This window comes from Corythoichthys intestinalis, chromosome 6, assembly GCF_030265065.1.
Source record: "Corythoichthys intestinalis isolate RoL2023-P3 chromosome 6, ASM3026506v1, whole genome shotgun sequence".
In the NCBI taxonomy this organism is placed as follows: domain Eukaryota; kingdom Metazoa; phylum Chordata; class Actinopteri; order Syngnathiformes; family Syngnathidae; genus Corythoichthys; species Corythoichthys intestinalis.
The window spans coordinates 51,440,323-51,460,935 of NC_080400.1; the positions used below are offsets into that span (position 1 = coordinate 51,440,323).

At 44.5% G+C, this 20,613-nt stretch overlaps 1 protein-coding gene across 1 annotated transcript; it reads left to right on the forward strand.

Moving 5' to 3' along the window:
* Positions 1-13,025: 13,025 nt before the first annotated feature.
* On the forward strand, positions 13,026-18,180 carry LOC130917090 (uncharacterized). The gene is made up of 6 exons (XM_057838176.1): positions 13,026-13,300; positions 13,529-15,359; positions 16,458-16,575; positions 17,329-17,519; positions 17,706-17,825; positions 18,154-18,180. Exons 2-6 carry the CDS (start codon positions 13,701-13,703, stop codon positions 18,178-18,180), a joined length of 2,115 nt encoding a protein of 704 aa, XP_057694159.1. The 5' UTR covers positions 13,026-13,300; positions 13,529-13,700.
* The last annotated feature ends 2,433 nt before the right edge of the window (positions 18,181-20,613 follow it).

Below are 20,613 nucleotides of genomic sequence, written 5' to 3' on the forward strand. Positions count from 1 at the left end.
TCTGATGGCACAAATAGCCTATAGACCCTACCCACGTGACGTCACAACTCCGCTCTCCTGAATGGTACCGCCCAATTGTCCGTCAAAACATAGTGTTAACCTGTTACGGCTACGTACATTCCTCCTATTTACGGCGTGTTTTTCTGCTCCTTAACATTAATCATCAAAATGGTGAAGGCGTGTGTGGCTGTTGGTTGCACTAACAGAGAAGATGGAAGGAGAGACTTGAAGTTTTACCGTATTCCGAGGGATCCAAAGAGGAGAGCGAAATGGACGGCTGCAATTCGACGTGAAAACTGGGCACCAAAAAATCACCACAGACTATGTAGTAGTCATTTTATATCCGGTAAGATGCATTTAAGATATACTTAGAGGGTTTTGGGCTGACAAATAACCACAATTAAGATCTTTGCTAGGCTAATCGCTGACAACATACACGTATGTATGTAGTGAGAGTGCTATCGCTAAACCATATAAACATTAAAAGCCTTAACTCCATTGACAAACGACATGAAATACATTAGACTTGACAGTGGACGTTAGCAATAACAAAAGATTTTGAATTGAAAATTTCGTAACTCACCTTTCCAAGCACAAGATAGATTCCTGCCGAATTTTCGTGGACGAGGACCTGTTTCACCCAACCAGCAACGAAGTATTTATAAGCCTCCTAGCTCTTGAAGTTTTTCAAATTTTCGTGAGAATAGGCTGATTTTGTGTGGACAAGATAATTGTAAACATCAGCGTAGCAGATGTCAGGCAGACAGGACGAAGACAGTGGGTCGAAAAACATCGATTTGGGCATCAAATATGGATCTGGCGACTGTATAGAACGAAGCTTTTCCACATAACGCCTTTTATGCAACACATTCAGTGAGTTTACGGCACCAGAAAGCACCGGGTCTTCCATGAAATGCATTTTAAATTCCTCGATCAATTGAAACCAATGCTAATACAGAGACAAAATGACGGACAAGTGGGCGGAACCATACAGCGAGCACGTGGTTTTGTGACGTCGGTGGGTAGGGTCTATAGCCCATAGAGAGCACCCATGAATAGACAACAATAGCACTTTCATTAAAGGATGCTGCATTCATTACAAACATTGCCAGTCAGGTCATATTTATATTCACCGCCCTCAATCACAACAATGTTGATTAAAAGTGGGTTCAAATCCAGCATCAACTAACGCACATTGTTGTTATGCATAGCAAAGAAGCTTACACCGCCTGCAGCAAAAATAAAAACTGTCCCTCTGTCCAATGACATTGTCTTTTTTGTTCTATTAATTTTTGTTTGTTCGGTCAAATTGTTTGGCATATTATCGTCATGAGTTAATGTTGCTAATCAATTTGAATTTATTTTTATTTATTGATTTTATTACATTTTATTTTTCAGTATCAAATGGTCAAAAATGTACATTGAGTGTATTTTTACAGTTCAGATGTGTTTTTTTTTTTAAATTCAGGCAAATTAACGCACTTTCCTGTTACAAACAAAACAATGTTAATAAAGTTATAATTTATATATTGTGGTGACCCTTTGTTCACATAATTCACCCACCGCACTTGTGTGTCTGATTGGCCGAGCGCGTTACCGGCTGCGTCAGTCACGTGAGACAGACACTTAAGAGCTGCGCGCGTTCCGGCTCGAGAGAGAGTGCACGAGAGTTCACAGAGAGCATGCACGAGAGTTACATGGCTGGACACAGCACTTGATCAATAAAGACTCTTTAGCAAAGCATCCCGCTACACTGGTGACCCCGACTGCCTCGCTGAAGTCTCAGAGGCATTTTGAACTCTTTCGGCAATGGCGGCTATTAGCTTTTTCGAGCTTCCGATGTTTTCCGAGTCTTCTGCGGCCGCGTGGTTCGCTAACGCGGAGGAGCAGTTCGTCCTCCGTGGTGTTTCCGACGACACCATGCGCTTCTACCACGTGGTGGCCGCGCTCGGGTACTCAACGGCGGTCAGAGCACAGCGCTTCGTGGTCTATCCGCCGAAGGTGGGCAAGTACACGGGGCTCAAGGCGCACCTCCTCAGACTTTTTGAACCGTCGTACAAATCGACTTCAGAGGCGCCCAGGGTGCCCGCCTCGAGAGCCTTGCTGCCCGTGGTACCCGCCATAGATGGCGGCACTTCCGCCCCGGTTCCTCGCAGCCGTACTGCTGTCCCGGTACCCGCGCCACCGCCGCGCGCTTCCGCTCTGGCTCTTGCCGACGCCGAAGTTGCTGTCTCGCCTCCGGCCCCGCTCTCGCTCGCCTCGGCTCCGTCGCCGCTCTCCGTCGACGCCGCTGCGCCCGTCCCTGGCTTTCCCAGCTGCGGCGCCCTTGCGCCCGCCTGCGGCCTACTCGACGACGGTGCGTCCGCCTGCGGCCTAACCGACGACGCCCCGTCCGCCTGCGGCCTAACCGACGACGCCCCGTCCGCCTCGGGCCTACTCGACGACGCCCCGTCCGCCTCGGGCCTACTCGACGACGCCCCGTCCGGCCCTGGTCTACTCGACGGCGTCCCGTCCGGCCCTGGTCTACTCGACGGCGTCCCGTCCGGCCCTGGTCTACTCGACGGCGTCCCGTCCGGCCCTGGTCTACTCGACGGCGTCCCGTCCGGCCCTGGTCTACTCGACGGCGTCCCGTCCGGCCCTGGTCTACTCGACGGCGTCCCGTCCGGCCCTGGTCTACTCGACGGCGTCCCGTCCGGCCCTGGTCTACTCGACGGCGTCCCGTCCGGCCCTGGTCTACTCGACGGCGTCCCGTCCGGCCCTGGTCTACTCGACGGCGTCCCGTCCGGCCCTGGTCTACTCGACGACACTGCACCTGCTGACGTCGCTCCAGCACCTGCGCCTCTGGAAGTCTCCGAGGTCGCCACTCTTCCGGCGCCGCTGGACGCCGCCGCCACTGTCCTCGCTCCTGCGCCTCCGGGAGTCTCCGAGGTCAGTCCTCTGCCAGCACCGCTGGCCTCTGCCGCTGACCTCGCTGCTGTGCCAGCGCCTCCGGAAGTCTCCGTGGTTGCACCTCGGCCAGCGCCTGCGAACGCCGCCTGCGAACGCCGCCGCCGACGTCTCTCCTCGTCCTCCGCTTCTGGACAGCGATGGCGTCGCTTAGTCTCTGGTTTCGGCGTTTCCACTGCTCCTGCTACGACCGGTCGACATGGTTCGTCTCGCCTGTCGCCCTTGTCCACGGCCGGGCGACTCCGACCGCCACGCCGGTCGCCCTCGTCTCCGGCCTCGACCAGTCAACTCCGGCCGCCGCGCCCGTCGCCCTCGTCTGCAGCCTCGACCGGGTGGTGCTGCTCATCGCTCGTCTCGACCGCTGCTGAGCAACGCGTGCCGCCTCTCTCGACGTCCGCTTCTCCGGCCTCGCCTGGGGGGTGCTGCACGGCGCGCTCCTCGTCATGGGCGTCCTCCAGACCGTTCTGCTCGGACGTCCCGCATCTGGCGTTCTGGACGGCCGCCTGATCGTCGCGTTCCGTCGCCCGCCGCCTGGCATCCTGGGCGTCCTCCTGACTGTTCTGCTTGGGCGTCTCGCGTCTGGCATCCTGGTCGGCCGCCTGACTGTCCGTTCGGTCGTCTTCCACTGACGTCCCAGCCGCGCAACCCTTCCGTTCCGTACTGTTGATTCGGGTTGCGCCTGGCGTCCTGTGTGGGTGAATTCTGGGGGGACCTGTGTGGTGACCCTTTGTTCACATAATTCACCCACCGCACTTGTGTGTCTGATTGGCCGAGCGCGTTACCGGCTGCGTCAGTCACGTGAGACAGACACTTAAGAGCTGCGCGCGTTCCGGCTCGAGAGAGAGTGCACGAGAGTTCACAGAGAGCATGCACGAGAGTTACATGGCTGGACACAGCACTTGATCAATAAAGAAACTTAACAAGCATCCCGCTTAAATATTTTAATTACATTATTATTATTATTTAATACGCTTATTTAAGCTGATCGATATTACCTTTCACTCTTTAAAATTAAAAAGGACACAACGTTATGCAGAGGTGCACTTAAAGTAATAATAATTTCATGAACAAATGATACTATTTGCAGTGGTAGCAGAGAGTTGGGGGGGCGCGAAGCATTTTAGTCATCCTGGAGGAGGGCGTAACAGTAAACAATTGAGAAGCACTTGTCTAAGATAATGTGGAGGAAATTATGAAGAGTTTACATTGAATGGCAGTACTAGCACACAATCTTCAAATTCACGTGTGGAGTCCCTCAAGGGTCAATTCTTGGACCACTCTTATTTAACATCTATATGCTTCCGTTAGCTCAGATAATGGAACAGTATGACATCTCCTATCACGCCTATGCAGATGACACACAACTGTACATTTCTGTGTCCCCACATGATTATAGTCCCTTAGTCTCCCTGAGTAAATGCATTCATCAAATCAATGAATGGATGTGCCAGAATTTTCTCCTGTTAAATGTGGAGAAAACAGAGGTGATCATTTTTGGGCCAAAAAAGGAAAGGTCAAAGATAAGCAGCCAACTTAGCACAATGTCACTTACAGCTACAAATCAAGTCAGAAACCTTGGCGTAATTATTGACTCAGACCTAAAATTTGATAGCCATCTAAAGTCCGTCACTAAATCCGCTTATTACCACCTAAAAAATATAACCAGAATTAAGGGGCTTCTGACTCAACAAGACATGGAAAAACTTATGCATGCATTCGTTTTCAGCAGATTGGACTACTGCAACGGTATATTTACAGGTCTTGATAAAAAATCAGTCAGGAAGCTGCAGCTAGTACAGAATGCTGCAGCCAGAGTCCTCACAAATACAAGGAAGCTGGACCACATTACACCGGTTTTGAAATCGCTACACTGGCTTCCAGTGAGTCAAAGGATAGACTATAAAATACTACTGCTCGTCTACAAAACACTTAATGGCCTTGGACCAAAATACATGCTTGACTTGTTAGATTCCTATGAGACATCTAGACCCCTAAGGTCGTCTGGAACGGGTCTTCTGCATGTTCCAAGAACAAGAACCAAGCAGGGTGAGGCAGCATTTAGTTATTATGCTCCTCACCTCTGGAACAAGTTACCCGAACGTCTGAAGTATGCTCAAACCGTTAGCTCCTTTAAATCAGGGCTAAAAACGCTTTTGTTTAGCACTGCATATCCATAACTGTCTATATATTTCAATCTACCTGCCTTCTATTCCTCTTGTGCTTATCTCCATTGCTGATTTCAATGATTATTATTAGTAGTAGTTTTTGCTTTATTTCTATTTTTGTTTTATTTTCATTTACAGTGATACCTCGGCTCACGAACGCTTAAGCTCACGAACTTTTCGCCTCAAGAACATTAAATTCGCGAGCATATAGTCTCTGCTGGCGAACTAGTTTTCGGCGGACGAACCAAGCCACGCGGTCGGACAGCGCCACGAGAAGCTGACGCACGCTCACGGCGTCCCAGTTCGTCCCCTCCCTTTCGTTGAGTGCGGACGTGGTTTGTGTTTGATAGACATTTTGGACCATATTGAGTGTACTTTTGCTATTATGGGACCGAAAAAGAGTTACATACAGTCCTTATGGAAGGTGACTCGTGTTACCAATTCGCCCTCGACTGGTAATTGGCGGTGCTTTCAGCTTCCCACCGTCGTGAGAAGTGGACCGGCGAGTCACGTTGGCTCGTTGTCGTCGGTTGTCTTCGGTGCGCCCGATGGCGGCTTGCATACAAACACCCAGAGGTGTCGGATGGCTTTTTGTGGGCACTTTTATTAACAACCAAAAGCATGCGGGGGGCACAGCAGTGGAGTCTACGCTAACTGCGCACTTTGCCGGTAACACTCTCCTTCCAAACAGTAACTCCCTCCCTCCTCCTCCCACTCCTCCCACTCCCATACCATCGCAAAGGTAAATAAAACAACTTTATTATACAGTACAGTTTATTTCTTTAATTATAATACAATAGCACACTTATTATACATAAAATAAGGTATATTTTTGTGTAGTTTTAAGGCTTATTTAGTAGAAAATTATGTTTTATGGGGACCTGGGAACGGATTATTCTCATTTTAATGGTTTCTTATGGGAAATAAATGTTCGGAAGACGAACTTTTCGCCTCACGCACACTTTCTGGGAACCAATTATGTTCGTGAGCTGAGGTATCACTGTATTTATTTTTATTCTGTGATTAAATGCGATCTTTTGTCTTGGTTTTTACGCTGTGTTGATTTAAATGTGATTTTTATGGTTTTCATGTGATGTAAAGCACTTTGAATTGCCTTGTGTTGAATTGTGCTATATAAATTTGCCTTTGCCTTCAAGTTTCTACGGAGGTAAAAAAAAATTCCAGTGGAAAATTCTTTGAGGATAACGGAATTTTATCTGGCATTATTTAGAGGAAGCCTATATGATTGCAGTTCTGTCTTTCCATTCTACGAGTTAAAATCTCATCGGTTTTTGGCCACATTCACTGGACACTTATAGGATGTGCACACTTGGGAAACCACAATATTACTACTTTTTTGTTTTTAATTATTTTTTTAACTTCCCCTCTTTTTTTGTTAATTGATTTTGCAGGTTATAGGACATATTAATCGTGAACACTTTTAAATAATTAGTTTCACTTTTTATTTAACAAATACATTTGATCAGACATGGAGGACTTTTTATATCCAGTTTAAAAATACAATGTCAGTAGCAAACTTTTTTCTTTTTTTTACTCATGTTTGGTCAAAAAACAATTCATGTATAATCCAACAAATGACAGATACACCTTTTAATCAGCTAAATTTGAACAATTTGAAGATAAAAAAAAGTCCCTCAATAAAAGATGATGAATACACCAGGAAAATGGGTATGTTCTTTCTGTTTTTGCGGTAGACCCAATTTTTTGCTCAAGACTGTCAAGTGAGTGAGTGTAGCCTCAGGTTTTTAATAAATTATTTGTGAAACTAATGTTTAATAATAGAAATATAAAACAATTTAAAAAATAACTACTGATTTGCTGCTGTGTGGGAGTCTGGCCTCCTTGGGGCAGTGTGGCGCATATATTATTAAAGTCAAGATTTAATTTTGTTAATTTAACTAATTTTTCAAATATTACGAGGAATATAAGTTTGAAGCAGTGTGGTATCACCTGTCTTTATGCTTTACTACAGCGTTTGTTTGTAAATATTCTTTATTTGAAGGTGAACACCACCATAATTTCTGCTGCTACAGCGTTTTATTTTATTTACTTTTTTTTAGGTGTTGAAATAAAGTTGATGTTTTTTTTACTTTACAAAATGTGCTTTTTTTTTTTTTTTTTTTTTTTTTACCCTAAGTGTAACCTTTCAGTTTTCTGTCAATTTCAACATTTAGATATGTATTTTTTAAAAAAAGACAACCGACATACTAGAAATAACATAGAACCTGTTTATTAAATTCAAAAGTGAGATTAAAGTGAGATAATGCTGAAAAATCAAAATGCCGTTGTGGTAAAAGACTTAACAATGTCAACAATTTTTTTATCAAACATTAACAAATGAACAACATTGAATTATTTTTCCATTTCAATGTCCTGGGGTTGCTCTTTTCGTTTGCGGTAGAGGAATATGGCAAGGACAACTATGACAATGAAGAGTGTGGTGATAGTGACAACGATTGCAGCGACTGCAGTGGTTGTCAGCAATCGTGGACTGCTCACACTGTTGTCCTGCAGTGAACAGTCCAGGTGAAGGTCACAGTGTTTGGTGCCCACCATACTTTCCACCGTGCAGCGATAGCTTCCACACTCCCGCTCGGTGATGTTGAAATGCAAGGTGGCTCCTGTGGGGTCCACAGTGGCCTGAGGAGGCAAGACCTTATTTCCACTGGTCTTGGACCAGATGTAATGCAAAGGTGGGGTGCCTTGCAGAGAGCTGCATTTCAGCGTCATACTGTTGTCTTCTTCGTCCACACTGCAGAGAGGCTGACTGGGTGCCTCTATGACTGTCAGGTCTAAGATCTTCTTGTCCAGTTCTGGTAACTTCTTCACCAGACAGCGGTACATCTCCGTGTCTGACGGACGTACATCTTTGATGATGATAGACGCGTCTCCGTTTTGGGGATCGGCTGACGTGAAGTGGACCCTCCCTTCCATTGGTTTGTACAAATCGGAATACAAGCGGCCGCCAGTAAACCAAATGATGGGTTGCTCCTCTCGGTCTGCAGACTCAATACTCCACGAGACCTCCGTGTACTGCTGAGAGTCCACGGTGTGAGTGTACACACAGGGTAGCTGGACACTTGACCCCCTGGCGACGTAGTAGTGGTTCATTTCCTTCTGGATTTCCAGAGGGCATGCTGGACAAATGTTGAAAAACACTCCCAGGAGGACAGAAGGCCAAAGGAAGTGCCACATCATCGCCATGTATACACCTGCAAGTAAAAGACAAAAACATACTGGAATTAATCAAACACATTTTAGGATTTTTTTTTTTCCTATCACTATAAAGCAGGGGTGGGCAAACCGGTCCTCGAGGGCCGCAGTGGGTCCTGGTCTTTGTTCCAACTGATTCAGCACACACAGTATAACCAATGAGGTTTCAGTGGAAACAAGGAGCACCTGACTGCAATCAACTGATTGCACTTGTAAGAAACCAGATTGGTGAAAGGCTGTCCTCATGATGGGTATGAACAAAAACCCGCATCCACTGCGGCCCTTTGTGGAATTAATTGCCCACCCCTGCTATAAAGCATAGACTTCACATCAGCAATCATGTTTTCATTATAAATGTAAAAAACAATGGAAAACAGAATAACACTGACATCAGTTAAATGTATTTTACCTCGATCCAAGTTTAAATGTTTTCAATCAGTCATGTTTACTCTTTAAATAAAAACTATACAATTGAAGACAGCAATTTTTTTTCCCAAGTGTTAAAATAAATGGAAAACACAAACACTGCCACAATAACATGTTTTTTGCATGATTACAAGTATAAAAGTTATCAGTCATCAATGCTTAGACTATCAAATGAAATTAAAAGAAAAAAAGTTAACACTGCACTATTCAGCTTATGTGGAAACATGATCAATATAAAACACCACAATTCCAATGTCTCTCAAAACAAGTAAATAGGATTTCTTACTTGCTTATCTTTAGGAAGGAAGATGCACACCAACGACAGCAACACTTGTCTGCTTCTTTGGCATTTGGAGTAGTAATTCATCACGAAAAAGCAATTTATATCGGAAAGAGAAGATCAAAGCATCAAAGAGTTGAAAGGGCTCCTCTCATCGTGACGTCATGCTATTTGTTGACACGCCTCTGCCGCCATGACAGACGGCTTCGTGTACCGCGACTTCCGCTTTACTTCCGTACTTGCGCTCGCGTTTTCCGGTTTACACGTGCTCTAAACGTCGACACTAGGACGAATAATGGCCTTGTATCAAAAATTTGTCGCAAAATACCCAGGAGAAAATTATCTGTCCTAGTATAGACGTCAGGGCCATGGGTTTTCCTGTTTACACCACATACACCTCCAACAGACAAACAAAAACGCTTAGAAGAAACATGACAATGCACAAAGTGATCGCATGAAAACTTCAAGTCAAGGTTATTTGTATCATAGCCACTACTTTTCACAATGTCGTACTTTTTAATTCTATACGTATGACAATCAGTCTGTATATTTTTTAAGCAGTTGCATGGTCATGGTCTAATTTAACCAAAGGAGGGCGACATAACGAACTCAAAACTTTCTTTACTCGCGAAATATTTTTATCTTTGCATTCAGCCACCCCAACACACACATACACCGACGCACCCACTGTTTTACAATCACGGGGCTTTTCAAAGAAATGTCAAATCTCTCAATCTGACTCCAAATTAAGGGATTTTTTTTTCTTATTAAACAGCTTCAGAGACCTATACCCAAGAAGAAACTCATTCATCCAATGTTCAAAACAAGATTTAGTTTGAAAGTATCTGCATTTGTGAAGAAAAAAAATCACATTGATCACATAAACAAATATTTATTTGTGCCAAACATTTCAAACTTAATTGAATCTACTGTCCACTTTGAAAGATCAATTTGTTTGGACTGAAACCAGCTCCGCGTATTCCTCCAGAACAATTGCACTATATCACACTGAAAAAACAAATGTTCAAGATTATCAATGTCATTTTCAAAAAAACACAAAACAATTGTGCACAAAATTAAAGATTTAAGTTGCCGGGAGTCTATGACCTGTTTGTTGCACACATATAGGCTGATATTTGTTTAATCAGAAAATACGTTTTCTAAAGTTAAGCATTTTAAATTCACTTCTGATGGCACTAATAGCCTATCAGCCCATAGAGAGCACCCATGAATAGACAATAATAGCACTTTCAGTAGTGGATGCTGAATTCCTTACAAACACTGCAAGTCAAGTATTATTTATGTTCATGGCCCTCAATCACAACAGTGTCTTCGTTGGGGCACGGGATGAACTTACTTACCTTTGGCACATAACAGGTGGTGGCAATAGCTAAATCACACTTGCAGCAAGTTAAAATGGACAGAACAGGTGGTGGTAATAGCTAAATCACACTTGCAGCCAGTTAAATGGATTCAAGTTGACTCAACCTCTGTCCTGTGTCCTTGTGTGTACCAAATTGAGCATGCAGAGAAGAAAGAAGACCAAAGAACTGTCTGAGAACTTGAGAAGCAAAATTGTGAGGAAGCATGGGCAATCTCAAGGTTACAAGTCAATCTCCAAAGACCTGAATGTTCCTGTGTCTACCGTGTGCAGTGTCATCAATAAGTGTAAAGCCCATTTTTACTAACCTCCCTAGATGTGGACGGAAAAGAAAAATTGATGAGAGATTTCAACCAAAGAGTGTGCGGATGGTGGATAAAGAACCTCGACTAACATCCAAACAAGTTCAAACTGTCCTGCAGTCTGAGGGTACAAAAGTGTCAACCTGTACTATCCGTTGGCGTCTGAATGAAAAGGGACTCTATAGTAGGATACCCAGGAAGACCCCACTTCTGACCCAGAGACCAAAAAAAAAAGCCAGGCTGGAGTTTGCCTAAAGATACCTGAGAAAGCCAAAAACATTTAGGAAGAATGTTCTCTGGTCAGATGAGACAAAAGTAGAGCTTTTTGGGAAAAGGCATCAACATAGAGTTTACGGGGGGGATGAGGCCTTCAAAGTAAAGAACACGGTCCCCAAAGTCAAACATGGCGGAGGTTCCCTGATGTTTTGGGGTTGCTTGGCTGCCTCTGGCACTGGACTGCTTGACTGTGTGTTGGCATTATGAAGTCTGAAGACAGCCAACACATTTTGCAGCATAATATAGGGCCCAGTGTGAGAAAGCTGGGTCTCCCTCAGAGGTCATGGGTGTTCCGGCAGCAGGACAAGGACCCAAAACACACTTCAAAAAGCACTAGAACATGGTTTGAGAGAAAGCACTGGAGACTTCTAAAGTGGACAGCAATGAGTCCTGACCTGAATCCCATAGAACACATGTGGAGATATCTGAAAATGGCAGTTTGGAGAAGGCACCCTTCAAATCTGAGAGACCTGGAGCAGTTGGCCAAAGAAGAATGGTCTAAAATTTCAGCAGAACAATGCAAGAATCTCATTGATGGATACCGTAAGGGGTTGTTCGCAGTTATTTTGTCTAAAGTTTGTGCTACCAAGTATTAAGCTGAGGGTGCCAATACTTTTGTCAGGCCCATTTTTGGAGTTTTGTATAAAATGATATTGATTAAAAAAAATTTCAGTCTTATTTGTGTTTTTTAATTGCAAGCAAAATAAATGAAGATATTACTATCAAAGCATTTGTAAATGCAATCATTTTCTGGGAGAAATTGAGCATTATCTGACATAATTGCAGGGGTGTCAATACTTTTGGCCAGCACTGTATATAGCAATGGCTGTATTGTGAGATGGTGACCCGGCTGATGTCACATTCGCATTCTTCCTCAATCCAGGAAGTGTGAGATGTGCTTTAATGCTTTTGCACAATAACAGTATTAACAATATTCACAATAATAGTAAATGCAATAATGTGTGTTTAAAACTAGGTGTTATGATTGTTTTCTCTATTCACTTATGCTTTTTAGTGTTTACACAATGGAGTAAAGTTTCTGTTTTCAGTAAATGTCACCATAATGTTTCATTCTGGTTTCTGTTCTCAGTAAATGATACCATCTCGATAAAACAAAACTTACGCATGTGCAATGAATGCTCTCCAACTCCTTAATAAAAGGCTGGCGCTTCTCAGGGGAGGGTTTAGATAAGCTTGTTGCGTCCCCCACGGCACGCATCAATCTTTCTCCTGACGGCCGTCAGTGTTAAAAGCTTTATTTTCGTCTCAAGTCTGATTCTCTCTCCGCCCTCCTCTAGGTCTTTATTATTTTGCTAGATACAAGTAAGTTTAGACCCAACAGAAGTCACTAATTTCCATGGCGCGGGATTAAAAAAATTGAATAAGGCGGAAAACACAGACAAGACTGAAAAAGCAGTTTCTGCTCTTGCACACCTCTTTAAAAGAAACTGCTGTATTTTAAGCCAAAACAAGTGTTGTGTTTGATAGAACTATATGTCTATATGCTGCCATAGCAGATTCATGGCACATTAAGCCCCGGAACCATTTTTAATTTGTCCGTTTTACCCCAGAAGCCCCCGTTTACAGACGTCGCCCAATTGCTTTTGTTTCCACCCAGCAATAAAACGAAGGTAATTAATTATATTTTTATTCAAAATGTCTATCATTTTTAGCTTAGAAACATTAATTGGTGTCTAATATTTTTTTTTTTTTTTTTTTAAACGACTTTAAAAATTATTCACTCGCATATTTCAAACTTTTAAACAAATTACGTCACAATGAAAAAAATGGTGTCTGTAAAAAAAATCACAGATATCTACCTCATAACTGTCGCTTAATTGTATTTTTTTGTTACTGTCACATTTTCTCTGATATGTTAGATGATAATCGATCCAAACAAACAAACAAACAAAAAAAACGTTTAAAAGGGTAAATATATGAAAAAGAACATTTCGACCACTCTTTGATGTTTGCGATTTCTGCATCGCGACCCTTGTTATATTATCATTGTTATGTCCTCTGGTCTTATGTTGACTACTTTTTGGGTTTAATTTCTTTCTAAGATTGTACATTGTTCATCCGTCCACAGGATGTCGCTATTCTAACTCAGAATCTTAAGTTTTTCTTTGGTATTGCTGTTTGCGCTCGGCTTCCCCTAGTGGCGACTTGCTGTAAGCAGCAGGCAGAAAGAACTTTTTATTTCAGTTGGAAAAGAGGCCTTGAGGTGTTAAGACGTTGCACACCTCCTCTGCACCATACATCGTTGGGAACCCTTGACAAAACAAAATCTGTAAGTTTGTACGTTTTAACAGTGGGTTAGATGTAATTTTGGTGTGTCTATTCTGTTATTTTGTTGTTATTTATGTGGCGCGAACCCACACGTTTTTGTGCTAAGCTAAAGTAGCCACTTCATTTCATTTGCTCATAATGGAGCCAGTTTTCTGTTATTTACATAAACATGTTATTGTATAGAACCTTTTATTTTGTGTATAACATTGGTGTTTTATGTATGTTTCAGTTTTACCACACACACACACGCACACGCACGTTCACGCGAAGAAATAAATGAGAGGAAGGAGTTTGGGCCTCCATTTTTCTTTGTTGGTTTAGCTCGCTGCCAAAGTCGAGTAGCCATACGCTCGGCTGAGGGCAGAAGAGTAAAAAGATTTTCAACACATCAAGCACCCAAGATGTCTCAGCAAGAAGTTTCACCACCTATCAGCCAAGTGGTCACCAGGTCGGAGGCCAGTCATTCTCATTCTTCACGCCGGTCCAGAACGAGTCAAGCTGCTGCACAAGCACGAGCAGACGCCGAAGCTGCCTACGCCAGAGCACGGTACGCCAAACGCCAAATCGACATGGAGGTCGAGAAGGCACGCATCGAGGCAACACTACACGCTCTGAAGACGGAAGGTGAAGCAGAAGCAGCGCTCGCCGCAGCTAAAGTTTGGGAGGCGACTTTCGAAGAAGAGGAGCGCGCCAAAGTCGACCTCAGCGAGCAAGGGGTATTTTCCAAGACACCCCCCTCCATCAGGCGTGCACAAGAGTATGTGCATGCTCACTTTGACGACCAGCGTGTGCAAGCAGATGGCACACAAACGCCAAACACTGAGCACCTGGTTAGGCACAATGACTCTCAACAACCAGAAAATAGCCCAAAATCAGCTGGTGCTTTTCCACATGTGCGTCACATCGACATCGCTGACGAAGAGCATCTCCAATCTCATCGTGCGAGAACGGACATCTCACACCAGCCTACACCTTCAGCAACCCCACAAAGTGAACTGTCCAATTTAGCAGCCTATCTAGCACGGCGTGATCTGCTGACATCGGGGTTCAAGGTTTTCGACAACCGGCCAGAGTCCTACCTGTCCTGGAAGTCCATGTTCTGCAACGCGACGGAAGGCCTCAATCTCAAGCCCAGCGAAGAGCTCGACCTTCTCACCAAGTGGCTCGGCGGGGAGTCTCTTCAACACGCTCAGAGGATCAGGGCGGTCCACGTGAGTAATCCACAGGCAGGTCTCCAACGTCTGTGGCAGCGGCTAGACAAGACTTATGGCTCTCCAGAGGTAATTGAATCCTCACTCTTCCAACGGTTGCAGACTTTTCCAAGAATCTCCAACAAAGACACTCACTTACTGCAGGAGCTTGCTGATCTTCTGTTAGAGCTATCGTATGCCAAAAGTGAAAGTTATTTGCCGGGTCTTAGCTTTCTCGACACACCAAGGGGCATAAACCCGATAGTTGAAAAACTCCCATATGGACTCCAGGAGTCATGGGTTACACAAGGTACCAAATACAAAAGGGAAAACGGTGCAGTCTATCCACCTTTTTCGTATTTTGTGCGGTTCGTAAATGACTACGCTGAAATGAGAACAGACCCTAGCTTTATGTTACAGTGTTCAAACGTAATAAATCCAAGGGTTGATAAGACATCAGTAAGACGAGACAAATACAGAGTTCCATTGGCGGTGAATAAAATAGAGATCAGTCCGGCTAAATTGACAGCACTCGATCCAGACAAACAATGTCCTATCCACCAAAAACCACATTCACTCGTCAAATGCAGGGGGTTTAGAATGAAAACACTAGACGAAAGAAAGAACATTCTCAAAGAGCACGCCATTTGTTTTAAATGTTGTGCGTCCACAAATCACAGGGCTCGAGACTGTAAAGCTATTATCCAATGCTCAGAATGTGATAGCGATGCTCATGTGTCTGCCATGCATGTCGGTCCACCTCCATGGACACCTCAAGACTTTAATCCCCCAACCCAGAGTCACGGCGGGGAGTCTGAGGGCCCAAATCCTGTGAACACAGCCAGTTGCACAGAAGTATGTGGGCAAGGCGTAAAAGGAAAATCATGCTCAAAGATCTGTTTAGTTAATGTATATCGCCGAACTTCTCCAGAAAAGAAAAAGAGGGTATATGCCATGTTGGATGATCAGAGCAATTCATCCTTAGCCAGATCTGCGTTTTTTGACATGTTTAATGTGCAAGGTACCATATTCCCATACACCATGAGAACATGTGCAGGTTTATCAGAGACACAAGGTCGTAAAGCTGATGGCTTTGTTGTAGAAGATGTAGATGGTAAGGTCTCCATGATGCTGCCTACAATAACAGAATGTGATCAGATTCCAGATAATAGAGACGAAATTCCCAGCCCTGAGGTAGCAGCAGCTCACCCTCATTTGCGATCAATCGCTTCACAGATTCCTCCTCTCGACCCATCGGCAGACATTCTTCTGCTCCTGGGAAGGGACATCATTCAGGCTCATAAAGTTCGTGGTCAGGTAAATGGGCCAAACAATGCACCTCATGCCCAGCGTCTCGATTTAGGATGGGTTGTCATAGGTGATGTCTGTCTCTCTGGAGCTCATAAACCCACATTGAACTCATTTAAGACGAACGTTCTAAACAGTGGACGTCCCACGTTCCTCAGTCCTTGCGAAAACACAATCGTTATCAAAGAGAAATACACCAAAAACGATCCACTAAACACACAAGCGGAACTAGGACAACATATTTTCCAACAAACAACAAATGACGACAAAGTTGCACTTTCGGCAGAAGATGCGTTGTTCCTAGACATTATGCACAACAACTTTGCTAAAGATGAGGCGAATAACTGGGTAGCTCCACTTCCATTCCGCTCACCTAGGCGGCGCCTACCTGACAATCGGCAGCAGGCCTACAATCGTTTAATGTCGCTCCGCAAAACGCTGAGAAGAAAACCTGAAATGAGAGCGCATTACGCTGAGTTTATGGAGAAAATATTCAGCAAGGGCCATGCCGAACCAGCGCCCGCACTGGCGCCAGATCAAGAGTGCTGGTATCTCCCTAGTTTTGGCGTTTACCACCCGCAAAAGCCAGAAAAAATTAGGGTAGTCTTTGATTCGAGTGCTCAACTTGACAATGTTTCTCTCAATGACGTGCTCCTCAAGGGACCAGATCTTAACAACACTCTCGTAGGAGTTCTGATGCGGTTTAGGTCCGACCCATACGCCGTTATGGCAGATGTGGAGCATATGTTTCACAACTTTATAGTACGAGAAGACCACCGTAACTACCTTCGTTTCTTGTGGTTCCAAAATCATGACCTTGATGGAAAAGTGCAAGAATTTAGGATGACTGTCCATGTGTTTGGTAATTGTCCTTCCCCATCAGTCGCCATCTTTGGACTGAAAAGAACAGCCATAGAAGGAGAAATGGAATTTGGCAGTGACGCAAAAGAATTCATTGAACGGCACTTCTATGTAGATGATGGGCTAAAGTCATTCTCTTCCATAGAGCAGGCCATTGATGTTCTTAGTAGGGCACAGAAGATGCTGGCTCAGTGTAACATACGCCTGCACAAAATCTCATCCAATTGTCCTCTCATAACAGGAGCCTTTCCAACCGAAGATCGTGCTGTAGGCATGCAAGGTCTTGACATTGGGCAGACTACCCCACCAATGCAGCGCAGTTTGGGCTTAGGATGGGAGCTGTTGACTGACCAATTCAAGTTCCAAGTAAGAGTAAATGAAAGGCCGTTCACAAAAAGGGGAGTTCTGTCAGTTATCAACAGTGTGTTCGACCCACTTGGTTTTGCTATTCCAGTAATCGTAGGGGGTAGAACCATACTCAGAGACATTTCCACAAATGTTTCAGAGTGGGACACTGAACTGCCAAAAGACAAATTAGAACAGTGGCAAAAGTGGAAAAGTTCCCTCGGACACCTACAACATCTTGAAATTCCCAGAATGTACACTTCAATACCGCTGTCTGCAGCCCAAAGAATAGAGATTGACGTTTTTTGTGATGCTTCCACAAAAGCCGTAGGTGCGGTAGCCTACCTCAAACTCACAAATGAGGACGGACACAGCGAAGTGGGATTCCTCCTCGGCAAAGCACGTTTAGCTCCTAAACCAGACATCACCATACCCCGACTTGAACTCTGTGCAGCAGTCCTGGCCGTGGAAGTAGCAGAGTTGGTTCTAGAGGAGCTGGATGTCACAGTCGATCAGGTGAATCTTTACACAGACTCAAAGGTAGTGCTTGGGTACATCTCAAACACCAAGAGACGCTTTCACGTTTATGTGCACAACAGAGTCGAACGCATCAGGCGCTTTGCACAAACTCACCAGTGGCATTACGTGCCCACACACTTAAATCCGGCAGACCATGCCACACGAGCGTTGCCCGCTGAGCAGCTCTCCAGCTCCACCTGGCTCAGAGGCCCAGCTTTCCTCTCCAGGTTGGACCAAAGTCAAGTTCGAAGTCAAACCTTCGATCTCATAGACCCAGAGACTGACTGTGAGTTGCGTCCTGAGGTAACAACTTGCACTACCACCCTATCAAAAGGCCAGTTTAATAGTGCCAGATTTGAAAGGTTTTCAAGTTGGAAGGTGCTGCAAAAGGCTATTGCCAAACTCCAACATATAGCTCAATCATTCAAGAACAACTCTGAGGTTTCCTGTCGTGGCTGGCACAACTGCAACAAACATTTAACTGAAAAGTCACTGCAACTAGCCAAGACCACGATCATTCGCACCGTTCAAAGAGAGGTCTTCGCAGAAGATATTGGATGCATTGAAAAAGGCACAGCTTTAAAAAACTCAAGTCCACTCAGCAAACTGAATCCATTTGTTGACACGCAAGGGCTCCTTAAAGTTGGAGGCCGACTAAAGAAAGCACAGTTGTCTGCAGAAGAAACCAATCCCATACTAATCCCTGGAAAGCACCATCTTGCTCAGCTCATAATAAGACACTTTCACGAAAAATTATGTCACCAGGGAAGGCATTTCACGGAGGGAGCAGTCAGAGCAGGGGGCTTTTGGATTGTGGGAGGAAAAAGAGCAGTAAGCAGTGTGATTTTCAAGTGCATCACATGCCGCAAATTAAGGGGCAGGCAACCTGAACAGATCATGGCTGAGCTACCTGAAGACAGGCTGTCCACGGACCCTCCTTTCACAAATGTAGGCCTTGATGTGTTCGGTCCCTGGTCCGTTACAGTGAGAAAAACGCGTGGTGCTAATGCAGATGCTAAAAGATGGGCAGTCATATTCACCTGCATGAGTACACGTGCAATTCATATTGAAGTGATTGAGTCAATGGACACATCGTCATTCATTAATGCACTGCGTCGTTTCTTTGCCATCCGAGGTGGTGCCAAACTCTTGAGATCTGATTGTGGGACAAATTTTGTGAGTGCCTGCAAAGAGCTCCAAATAGACAAACTAGGCTGTCACAATGACAAAATAGGCACATTCTTGAAAGACAGTGCGTGCAAATGGCAGTTTAATCCTCCACATGCATCCCATATGGCTGGTTCCTGGGAACGCATGATCGGCGTCACCCGAAAAATCCTCAATGCAATGCTCCTTGAACATCCATATGGGAAGCTCACACATGAAGTACTCGTGACATTGTTAGCTGAAGTCACCGCAATTGTAAATGCACGCCCGCTAACGGCTGTTTCTACAGATCCCGAAAACCCAGTCATTCTTACTCCTGCGATGCTACTCACGCAAAAGGTTGGCACACCACCGATTCCACCAGGGCAGTTTCAGACCAGTGACCTATTCAAAGCCCAATGGAAGCGCGTGCAGTACTTAGCTAATGTTTTCTGGAGTCGTTGGCAGAAAGAATACATCGCAGGCTTGCAGGTTCGTCGCAAGTGGAAAATAAAAAAGCCGAACCTTCAAATGGGCGACGTTGTTTTAATGAGGGAGTCTCTAGAACATAGGAATAATTGGCCACTCGGACTGATCACAAAATCTTTCCCAAGTGAGGACGGTAATGTCAGAAAAGTTGAGGTTAAGATTTTCCGAAACGGCGAGAATAGGTTTTACATTCGCCCAATTCGTGAAGTTGTGCTTTTGATGTCTAAGGATAGCATGTAAAACGAGTTGTTGTTTTGTATCGTTCATTAGTTAAGGGCTGACATCTTGCAGATGTCAGGCGGGGAGTGTTATGTCCTCTGGTCTTATGTTGACTACTTTTTGGGTTTAATTTCTTTCTAAGATTGTACATTGTTCATCCGTCCACAGGATGTCGCTATTCTAACTCAGAATCTTAAGTTTTTCTTTGGTATTGCTGTTTGCGCTCGGCTTCCCCTAGTGGCGACTTGCTGTAAGCAGCAGGCAGAAAGAACTTTTTATTTCAGTTGGAAAAGAGGCCTTGAGGTGTTAAGACGTTGCACACCTCCTCTGCACCATACATCGTTGGGAACCCTTGACAAAACAAAATCTGTAAGTTTGTACGTTTTAACAGTGGGTTAGATGTAATTTTGGTGTGTCTATTCTGTTATTTTGTTGTTATTTATGTGGCGCGAACCCACACGTTTTTGTGCTAAGCTAAAGTAGCCACTTCATTTCATTTGCTCATAATGGAGCCAGTTTTCTGTTATTTACATAAACATGTTATTGTATAGAACCTTTTATTTTGTGTATAACATTGGTGTTTTATGTATGTTTCAGTTTTACCACACACACACACGCACACGCACGTTCACGCGAAGAAATAAATGAGAGGAAGGAGTTTGGGCCTCCATTTTTCTTTGTTGGTTTAGCTCGCTGCCAAAGTCGAGTAGCCATACGCTCGGCTGAGGGCAGAAGAATCATGTTTCACCCATAAAATCCCCCCAAAATCCAGCTGTGGCCATTCACAGCTGTGTCTTGACACTCGTTGATACATGCTACATGGAGTTATTGAATTCAATTCAATTCAATTCAATTTTATTTGTATAGCCCTCAATCACAACAGAAGTCTCAAAGGGCTTTACAGAGGCAATATGATACACAGTTAGAAATGAAGCAACAAAGATATTCATCTTTGTTGCTAGATACAGTTCAAGTCCTGGGTATCCCCTATCCTTAAGACCCTTCATGCCGGCAAGGAAAAACTCCAAAAACTCCAGAGTCGATTGGGAGAAAAATGAGAAACCTTGGGGAGTACCACAGTCAGGAGAGATCCACTCCCAGGACGGATAGACAGGAACCCCAGAACTGCTAATGGGAATTAGCAAGCGAAGTTATAGTCCGTAAAAATACAGTGGAGTAAAGGAGCAAGAAGAGGTCCCTCTAGTCAGATGAGACGGGGGTAGCAGCGAGGACGTCT